Source organism: Pollachius pollachius (genome assembly GCF_949987615.1).
Source record: "Pollachius pollachius genome assembly, chromosome: 1".
Lineage (NCBI taxonomy): Eukaryota > Metazoa > Chordata > Actinopteri > Gadiformes > Gadidae > Pollachius > Pollachius pollachius.
Genome location: NC_136934.1, coordinates 19,135,667 through 19,146,679, shown reverse-complemented (window position 1 = coordinate 19,146,679; position 11,013 = coordinate 19,135,667). Strand labels below are relative to the sequence as shown.

The 11,013-nt window shown below is 45.5% G+C and overlaps 2 protein-coding genes across 2 annotated transcripts in view; one reads left to right on the top strand and one right to left on the bottom strand.

Moving 5' to 3' along the window:
* Nucleotides 1–3,140: 3,140 nt before the first annotated feature.
* nkx6.3 (NK6 homeobox 3) lies at nt 3,141–6,109 on the bottom strand (the record flags this gene model as incomplete). The annotated part of the gene is made up of 3 exons (XM_079735329.1): nt 3,141–3,371; nt 4,295–4,464; nt 5,677–6,109. 3 exons carry the CDS (start codon nt 6,107–6,109, stop codon nt 3,141–3,143), a joined length of 834 nt encoding a protein of 277 aa, XP_079591455.1.
* A 2,256-nt stretch (nt 6,110–8,365) lies between these two features.
* The window catches only part of LOC307083259 (E3 ubiquitin-protein ligase NEURL3), a 3,305-nt gene continuing 657 nt past the window's right edge, over nt 8,366–11,013 (top strand). Inside the window, exons 1-3 of the mRNA XM_079747092.1 lie at nt 8,366–8,477; nt 10,024–10,533; nt 10,870–11,013. Of these exons, the coding sequence (XP_079603218.1) occupies nt 8,456–8,477; nt 10,024–10,533; nt 10,870–11,013 (676 nt within the window). The 5' untranslated portion in view covers nt 8,366–8,455. The remainder of the gene's footprint in view (nt 8,478–10,023; nt 10,534–10,869) is intronic.

The following is an 11,013-nucleotide window of genomic DNA, read 5'->3' as shown; positions in this document are numbered from 1 at the left end:
TTGGGGATAATGTTGGCTGAATAGTTCAAACGAGTTAAAGGCCATCAGGATTACCTTCATATATGGGTACAGTGGCATTGCCAAAAGGTCAATGGAACAAATCCACATTTCTGCTGAATTCTTGAACAATGGTTAAAGTATAAACATGACCATTCCATACATGCATTTGAAGCACAAACGGGAGTGAGGTATTCTGATAGAGAAATAAAATCCCATGACTTAAAAATAGACAGCATTGTATCCAGGAATGCAACATTTGTTAAGCCTCTAATAAACTGCTACGTTAAGGATAAGGGTGAATCTTATCCAGGCCCTTGGACAATATCACGTGCAGGCAAACAAGGAAGAATCCATTCCCCTCTGCCTTTTCCAAAGTCCAATCACACCACCTCTACTGCTGCTGCACCACTATTACTGCTGCCCCACCACCACTATTACTACTGCCCCACCACCACTATTACTGCTGCCCCACCACCACTATTACTACTGCCCCACCACCACTATTACTGCTGCCCCACCACCACTATTACTACTGAACCACCACCACTATTACTACTGCCCCACCACCACTATTACTACTGCCCCACCACCACTATTACTGCTGCCCCACCACCACTATTACTACTGCCCCACCACCACTATTACTGCTGCCCCACCACCACTATTACTGCTGAACCACCACCACTATTACTACTGAACCACCACCACTATTACTACTGAACCACCACCACTATTACTGCTGCCCCACCACCACTATTACTGCTGCCCCACCACCACTATTACTACTGAACCACCACCACTATTACTACTGAACCACCACCACTACTGCTGCACCACTATTACTACTGAACCACCACCACTATTACTGCTGCCCCACCACCACTATTACTGCTGCACCACTAATATTACTACTGAACCACCACCACTACTACTGCTGAACCACCACCACTACTGCTGCACCACTATTACTGCTGCACCACTATTACTGCTGCTGCAACACCACCACCACCACTACTGCTGCACCACCACCACCACTACTGCTGCACCACTATTACTGCTGCACCACTATTACTGCTGCTGCAACACCACCACCACCACTACTGCTGCACCACCACCACCACTACTGCTGCACCACCACCACCACCACTACTGCTGCACCACCACCACTACTACTGCGGCAGTAGTAGTTACTACCCCTCAAGGGCGTAGGAACCGGGGGGGACGGAGGGGACGTGTCCCCTCCAATATCGGAGACAGGCGCATTTGTCCCACCTAAAAATTATACCGGATCTCTCAGGTTTCTGATATGTGTCCCCCCCAATGTTAAACTCATTCCTACGCCCCTGCTACCACTACTGCTGTGGTTGTAGTGGTTGTGGTGCTGATGTGGTGCTGCACCACCACCACCACCACTACACCATCTGCCCGGTAAAGACAGTCCATTGAACCTTCCAGCGGGGACAGGCTGGGGGCTCCGGGTTCGACCGTGCCACGCCGCTGCCATTGATTTTATGTTAGAGTGGGTTGCCGAGGCGATCATCTCACAGCCGCGGCACGCTTGTAAATGACATGTGATCTGACCTTTGACCTTCTCCTGCGTCTTTCAATTAGGGATTGAGTCATTCTCCCACTCTCTCGATTCATAATAACTGTCACTCAACTGGAATCGTCAATCCTGTCTGTTGGCCTTCTTCTTTTTTATATATTAGGGACAAATCTTTGTTTGTGTTTTGGTTGGTTTTAACAAATACAAATCGCACAAGCAACACCATTGTTGATTACATTTATAATCTTTTACTTCTACCGTTTGTAGCAATCTTAGATGTTGAGCATCATAGTAGACCTATATAATCAGTTCAATAAGTGTCTAATAGAAAATGCCTTGTTCCACAATACTGTGGATTGGTTCATTAGTATTAAGCTATTTCCACCAAACAGCTGAAATGTCATGTTGTTTCCTGACTCTCTCTGCATTATTTGACTTTTGAAACCCATGAATCAGATTGTTGCTTGGCCATCACAACACCTTTTCTTATCTGCGGCTGCACTGATAAACGTTTCCCACACGTCTCCAGTGATTTATGGTGATAAAGCTCTTCCGGACTGTGTTTGACACTTTTACAATCATTTTATCAGTTATAATAATATCTGTTAGTAATTGGACAATTATTTGCTGATATTTTGATACAATAACAAGTGTTTTGGAAACAAATAGGTCTGATATGTTGGTGTTTGTGATCTTGCGTGGAGCTACGAAATACACTTGCACTTTCATTGTTGAAGAAGTCTTTATTTGTAGCCCAACACATTACTATGCCTGTTTGAGTTCTCAGTAAGACCTTAGGATTCAAGATACTTTAAAAAGATCCAGACAAAACAGGAAACGTCGACATAAATGAACATGTTTCAATATGTCGAGCTCAGCGCCCCTCTGGAGAATGAAAAGCTTCATGCGGATGTTGAACCGGTTTCTCTTTGTTATTGTATTTTTTCTTCTTTTTACAAAACCGGTATTCTTTATTGGAATTTGAAGGTATAATGGAAGCATCAGTTATATAACCCCCCCCGTCTTTATTCAAGGTCCGTACCAAACCCCGACCAGGTGTCTCGTTTGGTTTACCCAAATGGTCTGAATGAACATGCTTCTTTGCCCATTGATTACTGATAGCTTTAACTGTTTGAAATATTTGACCTTCCGCTTTATAACAACATGCATGTCTGCTGGGAGTGTGTGTGTGTGTGTGTGTGTGTGTGTGTGTGTGTGTGTGTGTGTGAGTGTGTGAGTGTGTGAGTGTATGTTTTTGTGTGAGTGTGTGTGTGTATGTGTGGTTGTTTGCCTGTGTGCGCATGGGAGTGTGTGGTTGTGTGGTTGTGTTTGTGTGTTGTATGCAAATGTTTGTGCGTGTGTGTGCGTGCTTGTGTCTGTGTGTGCATGTGTGTGTGAGCGTGTTTATGAGCGTGTGTGAGTGTGTGTTTGTGCCCTTTTGTGTGTGTGTGTGTGTGTGCGTGTGTACGTGCGTGTGTGTGTGTGTGTGTGTGTGTGTGTGTGTGTGTGTATGAGAGTGTATGCTTGTGTGTGTGTGTGTATGTGTGTGAGCGTGTGTGTGTAGTTGTTGTGCATGTGTGTGTGTGTGTGTGTGTCAGACATGGTGGGGTCCGAGCCGCAGCACGGAGAAGGCCCTGCGGTGTTTGCGCAGCAGCAGTCGTATCTTCTCGTCGTCCGAGTCGGGGTCCAGCGGTCTGTTGTACTCCTCGTCCTCCACCTCGTTCTCTGAGGCCTCGCCCGCCCCCAGCCCCCCGCAGGCCTGCGTTGAGCTGGGCTCCGACGCGCTCTTCTTCCTCCACTTGGTGCGCCGGTTCTGGAACCACACCTGTGATGAGAACCCACAACTGTATTTAGAACCCTGACCTGTGTTTAGAAACCCCACCTGGGGTTAGAACCCCCACCTGGGTTAAGAACCCACACCTGGGTTAAGAACCCACACCTGTGATGAGAACCCACACCTGGGTTAAGAACCAACACCTGGGTTAAGAACCAACACCTGGGTTAAGAACCCACACCTGTGATGAGAACCCACACCTGGGTTAAGAACCAACACCTGGGTTAAGAACCAACACCTGGTTTAAGAACCCACACCTGTGATGAGAACTCACACCTGGGTTAAGAACCAACACCTGGGTTAAGAACCAACACCTGGTTTAAGAACCCACACCTGTGATGAGAACTCACACCTGGGTTAAGAACCCACACCTGTGATGAGAACCCACACCTGTGTTTAGAACTCTGACTTGTATTTAGAACCAACACCTATATTTAGAACCCACACCTCTGTCTGGAACCCACATCTCTGTTAAGAACCAACAACCTATCTTTAGGACCTTCCCCTGTGTTTAGAACCGTCACCTGTGTCTAGATACCCCACCTGGGTTAAGAATCCCCACCTGTGTTAAGGGTTCAGCTGTCATATCCGTCTCACTTCAACTTCACTGCTTCTTTCTTTTGTCCTTTTCCATTTATGTGAACCGTGCTTTCTGGTATTTCCTTTGTGTTTTACGCCCAACGTTAATCTAATACACCCTGCTAGTTTCACTGCCTTAGTCCCATGAGCTGTGCTAATCGAATACATATGCCATGAGAATAATTATAACCAATAGATCTTTCAATCGATCTATCAATTATTTTCTCATGTTGTACAGCTATGGAATTCCACTTCCAACTTGTTAGGGATAATAGATCATAAAGGACGTCGGAGCAGGTCAGCGGGGAGCCAACGGATACAGAGAGCGCGTCTACCTTGACTTGGGACTCGGTCATGCCCAGGGAGTAAGCCAGGCGGGCCCTCTCGGGCCCCGCAAGGTACTTGGTCTGCTCGAAGGTCTTCTCCAGGGCGAAGATCTGATGCCCGCTGAACGTGGGCCGTGTGTGTTTCTTTCTGGCGGCCATTTCTCCAAGAGACACGTTGTCTGAAACGTAATGAACAAGAACCGCTTTAATGAGGTGACCTTTATCTAGCTTACACCTTATTTAGAGTGATTCACAATGAGTGCATCAACCATGAAGATACAGCCCGGGAAAAGCAAGAACCATGTGAGCCCGATTCATCTAATAAGCAAACTGCGTCAAGTGCTACTTTTTAGAAACAAGAGATAGAGATAGTCTAAATAAAATTATACTAATTACAAAAAAGTATTGTGCTAATATAATAAGGTTAAGTTAGCCACCAACTAAAAACCTGTACTTACAATCATTTTAAGAGAATTTTCTATTTGGTTACAAATACAGAATCAGAAATATGTAATTATTCCTGGTGAAATTGACAAACAAAATGTTTTGTTATTGTACTTATTTTCTGGGAATAATAACACGATTGCAATTACAACACCGTTTTTTTTGTTGCATGCATTCTATTTAAAAAGGAGGAAGGTTACATCCTTTATTAAATATGAAACCTTCTAATGTTCCCATTTAAAAGGTCACATTTACTTAATTGTTACATACAGTTTGATACAAATATTATATTTTAGATAATTATATAAAATATTATTATTTATAAAATACAATGTGATATAAAGTAGTTATGAAGTAACACTATATTAATTACTTCATTTTATTATGGGACACAATCAAAAAGCTACGATCTAATATAATGAAATTATTTTTTTATTTATTATTAACGTTAATTAATTAAAACATTTTAAATGTTTGTCAATGCATTCAGAAACGCATTTCACTAAGGTAAGAAATACTTAACAGTAAAAAAAATAAAGCAAGCCACACTTTGTCTATTCTGTTTGTAGAATAGACCACAAAGTGCCCCTTACTATAGGCATATATATAAAATATAAATGTATTTATATTTACTTGATCACTGGGCCATTTTTCTTTTTTACATTGCATTTACACACTATAATATGCTGTGAGGTACTGGCCCTGGGCCACTTTATAATTTATATTGTTTTCCTGTTTGTTCTGTTTGTCCTAGTGTCTATTCTTTTTTTCCTTAGCTCTACTTTGTATTTTTTTTGTATTGTATTGTATCCTATGTCTTCCACTGCTGCTTTGCTGTAACGAAGGAATTTCCCATCCAGGAGATGAATACAGTTGTTATCTACCTATCTATCTAGACCCGTTGGCCCCCAGGACCCCCTTCCCCCATAGGGCCCCCCCTTACTCACTGTTGCTGCACGGCTGCCGGCCCCCCCTCCAGTCGTAGCTGCCCTCCGCCCAGCAGCTCCGGCCCTTCATGGGGCAGTCCGCTCCGGCGGGCTTGGCGAAGCCCCCCACGGAGGCCGCCGGGCCGCAGTCCCGGTTGTAGTACATCCCCGACCCGGCCACGGCGGCGGGGTGGGCGAAGCCCCCCATGGTGGAGTACCCGGACAGCAGGGTGGTGGTGGTGGCTCCGCCCGGCGAGCCCACCGCCATCATGGAGCGGCTCAGGATGTCACTGATGCCGTGGGGGGTCCCGGCGGGGAGCTGGCTGCTCAGGCCCGGTCCGAGCTTGTAGAAGGAGTTCTGTACGGCGTACGGGCACACCGGCGCCTTGAGGTCCGACGGGAACGGGGTCAGGCTGTTGTTGAACAGGAAAGAGCCCTGGATGTTTGGATCCATGGAAAACCGCTTCTTCCACACAGAGCCGCCCAGTGAGGTCCCAGTTAGGAATAAAGCAGGGAGGAGGAAGCGGAGGGTGAGGGGAGGCTCACTGGGTAGGACAGGGGGTCCCGGTCACCACTGCGGTCCTTGGGTTCTCTGGTGCGTAAGACAGCAAGGTTTGGAGGGGCCCCTCCTCTGTACCAAGCGCTCCCTGTGTCCTGGTTCTGCCCGCGTGGGACGCTGAGACAGCGAGGCGAGCGTTCTGCAGGGGTCCTGTTCTCACGCGTTCCCTTCACCTATCCTCCCAGCCATGGCTCGCCCCGGGCTCACTCCATTATTACGTCCTTCAGTGGAAACACACGGTGGGTCAGGTTCACAGCAGCTCCTCCTGCACGCTCCCTCTCAAGAGTCATAAATAAGCACTATCTGGATAATGAAGTGGCACCTTGATAAAGATAGGAGGCCCAGGCCACAGTAGAATGCGGCCCGGGATTGGTCGGCACCCCTCAGCGTTAACGCGATTCCATTGGCCCCGCTGCCAGGGCCAGGCCCCTGATTGGGCGGCAGCAGATTGATTGTGTTTTGAACAGGTGGAGTGGGAACGAGTGGGTTTTTGATGGCCTGCCACTGCTGAGCAAGTGTAGTGTGGTGGAGGTGACGCTTGGCAGGGCCTCATTTAGTCCAGATCACACAAACACAAACACACACACACACACACACACACACACACACACTGATGCACACACATGTACGCGCAGACTCACGCACACACACATACACACACACACACACACACACACACACACACACAGACACAGATACAGACCGCACGCAGCCCTCTGTCCGCCTCAAGAGGAACGCAGCATCAAATAAGGTAAGATAAGATAATGTTAGATCTTAAAAGATGAGGTCATTCGATAGGTTCTGCTAATCTTTTCATTGGACTGATTATAAATTATTATTGAATCTCTTTTTAATCCTCAGTGATACAAATATATATATATATATATATATTAGTATTTAATGTTTAATAAAAAATATGTTATAAATGTTTTCAATGATTTCAATAATATAAAATTAAGTGCCTGGGTCATTATTTTAGATTAATGAAATCAATGTTGTGAGAAATCTCAGCACAGGGCTAGAACATGGAGAAAAAAAATCAGTGGTACTGCTGAGAGTCATAGCCTAGTAAATTCGATTTTTATCCTGATAAAACCGTGTGTTTTAGATCGCAATTGTGTCGATAAGATGTAAGAAGTGGTGTCGTGAGCAGCTGTAGGCCAACAATGGATTTCGCCAAAATGCAAGGGGTTTTAGGGACTTTCTTTGCCAGTGAAATAGTAAAAGGAGCGATGATGTAATCCTTCAGTGATTCAATGCTGGACCTCCGTCTGACCTGGTTCCTCATGAGCATCGGAATGATGATGTTCCCCACTTCAATGAATACATATTGACCTACAACTCGGGTATTATCGGCCTATAGGCGTGGAAGCATTTTATATGGTTTCACATACTCGCGAAGAAGATATGACGTCATCCAAACGAAATAGAAATATAGCTCCTCAAGATCTCCTCACATTTGGTGTGCGTCCCTATTCTTCTCTTCCAAATTTGTGGTTTCACTTCCTGGCACACATTTTCTAAATTCTTCTTTTTCCCCTAAAGTAGTGGGTCCTGAAATTTTCCATTATCCTAATATTTTCATTCTCTTTTTTTTAAAACAACTATCTGAATGGAAAATAATCCAACTAGATCACCTCCCATGATCTGAATCACCTCCCAGGACATGGATCTGGTAACACAACACTTGCCACGTGATTTTCTGTTAATGAAAGCAAGGAAGCGACGCGTCAGAAGAATCATGAAGAGCGCATTTTCATCAATTTTTTTTTCCCCACAACTATGTGAATGGAAAAAAACCCAACTAGATCACCTCCCATGATTTGAATAACCTCCCAGGACATGGATCTAGTAACACAACACTTGGCACGTGATTTTCTTGAAATGAAAGCCAAGAAGCGTCAGAATAATCCTGCAGCGCATTGTTACAGCATGTAGGCTTATTCATCTGATCATTCACACATTCATCTAATTTACATTAAACTCACAAACACTATCTAAGAAATATAGAGGACTCGTGCGAGGATCATGGAATAATGTAGCATAGTGTTTAACGTCTAAAGTCTGTTAAGTCTGGCCATTGAACCTGTATTTTTCCAAGTCCCGCCCCGGCCCGCCCTCTCGCACGTGGGCCGCAGTGTTGTGTTTTTACCAACAACCTGCCTCGGGATTCAATCCTGCCTCAGATCATAATTCACCTTCTGACCTTGAGTATCAGGACCTTCAAATGTGATTCCTGAAATGCCTCTTCACGTGAACTCTGGTAAATATACACTTTATATTTATTTCACCTTTTGTATATAGGCTTGTAACTATAACTCTCTCTCTCTCTCTCTCTCTCTCTCTCTCTCTCTCTCTATCTCTCTCTCTCTCTCTCTCTCTCTCTCTCTCTCTCTCTCCCTCTCTCTCTTTTGTTTTTATTTGATATTTGATATCTAGGCCTGTTTATGTGTTTATATATTAGGCGTGGAGCCAAGCACAAATAGTGTTTTTTTCCGAATATTTATTTTATACAAATAAGATGTTTTCGGGAAGAAAATAAATATTAAAAACCTCTAAAATAGCTGATGTTCTCATTTAACTGTGAGCGTGGTGGATATTTCATATATATATATATCCGCCTTCTCCTGCGGACGAACAGGAAGACAAGAGATTGGACGGGAGCACAAAACGTAGAACATTTCCACGCTGACTGGGCTCACCGCCCAGTCAGCCTGTCTGTCTCCGATCAAAACAAGATCTGATCAAAAAGAGATCAGGGATCTGTTCTAGAGAAAAGAAATCAGGAGATCATTCGCCTGTTTCCCCCTTTTCTGTTTCTTTATAGTCTGTCTGTTCAGGTCCTCAAATCAGTTCATATCAGTTCAATGTTCACAGTCATTAATTAGTTTAGAGTCTAGTTTCTGGGTTTGAGTGTGGATTAGGAACTGAATTTTAGTTTTACAATAATTTTCTGTTCAATTATGTTCATGGTTATTCATATTTATTGCTGGGTTTATGAAAACCCTAAACAAATATTAAATGTAAAGCTAGGACACAAAAGTATGAATATATAAATATATATATATATATGTATATAGTAATGTTTGAGTTAAGGTTAGGCCATTATTAACGTTACTATTAATCTCAGTCATAACATTAAGTGGTAGATTTTAATTTAAATGTATATGAGTCATTCTATGTAAATGTTTAGGGTAAGTAGGTAATTATACAAACAACATGATTGTAATTACAGCATAAGGCAGAGGCTGTCTTTCTTTCCCTTTCCATTTGTAGGTTAGTACAAGTGAGGGATTTTTCCATTTGTGTCCATGCCTAATTAGTAAACAGGTTTACTTACATGAAGTCTGTGGAGGAGCTAGCCAAAGGTTAAATTGAATTGAGTACAAACTGGAAGCCTATATTTTTACGTTGGAATTTAAAGAACAAATTCCTAAGAATAATTTTTATTGAAACAACATTACAAAGTATAATGGCTCCTTGTTTCTTTTTTGTTTTGATTCGATCCTAGATATTCCAGGTACGGTGTGTGGGAATATGGGTGGTTAGATCTTCGGTGTGCAGAGATCTAACAACTGCAGTGTAAACCAGTCCAGTGTCAGTGTTGACCCGGGCCTGTAAACCAGTCCAGTGTCAGTGTTGACCCGGGCCTGTAAACCAGTCCAGTGTCAGTGTTGACCCGGGCCTGTAAACCAGTCCAGTGTCAGTGTTGACCCGGGCCTGTAAACCAGTCCAGTGTCAGTGTTGACCCGGGCCTGTAAACCAGTCCAGTGTCAGTGTTGATCTGGGCCTTCACCTGTCCCCTGCAGACTCACTGGAGAAGAGCCACCGCTGCAACTGCTTCTGCCTCGGGCCCCTGGCCTTTCACGGCTCCGCTGTGGGGGCCCACCTCAGCCTGGAGCTGGGCCGGACGCTGGCCCGCCGGACGGAGTGTACCTTCAACCACGGCCTGGCCTTCAGCTCCCGGCCCGTGCGCGTGGGCGAGAAGGTGTCCCTCCAGGTGAGGAAGCAGACGGACCACTGGAACGGGGCTTTGCGGCTGGGCTTCACCAGCGTTTCCCCCGGCAGCCGAGCACTGCCGCCCGCCCCCATGGCCATCCCCGACCTTACGGATATCGCGGGCCACTGGGCCAACATCGTACCGGAGGCCTTCTGCCAGCCGGGCTCCGTGGTGAAGCTCTGGGTGTCCCACGGCGGGACGGTGTACTGCAGGACGAAGGTCTGCAAGAGACACGTTCTGGTGAAGGGAGTGGACCTCAGCCGGCCGCTGTGGGCCCTGGTGGACGTCTACGGACAAACCTGCGCTGTGCTCCTGCTTGGTGAGATTGAGTGCGTTAGGTATAGTGTGTGTGTATGTGTGTGTGTGTGTGTGTGTGTGTGTGTGTGCGTGTGTGTGTGTGCGTGCGTGCGTGTGTGTGTGTGTGAGTGAGTGTGTGTGAATGTGTGTGCGTGTGTATGTGTGAGTGTGTATGCGTGTATGTGTGAGTATGTGTACGTGTGTGTGTGCGTGTGTGCGCGTGCCCATGCACATGTGTGAGTGTGTGTGTGTGTGCTTTTGTGCTTGATAGAGTTGACAATGCGGTGCAGCCTGTTCCTCTTCTTTCAGCCAGTTTATTATCTGGACAAGATATCTATTGTGACTGCTCTCTATGCAGGTTCTGAGAAGAAGCAGGCGCTGAGGACCCGTAGGTCCTGCCCTCTCCCTTCCTACCTCCAGCAGCAGGGCTATGAGGAGGACAGAAACATGGAAGACCTGTGTACGAAGGACAAGACCTGTGTGTGTTACCTGAGGAAGAACG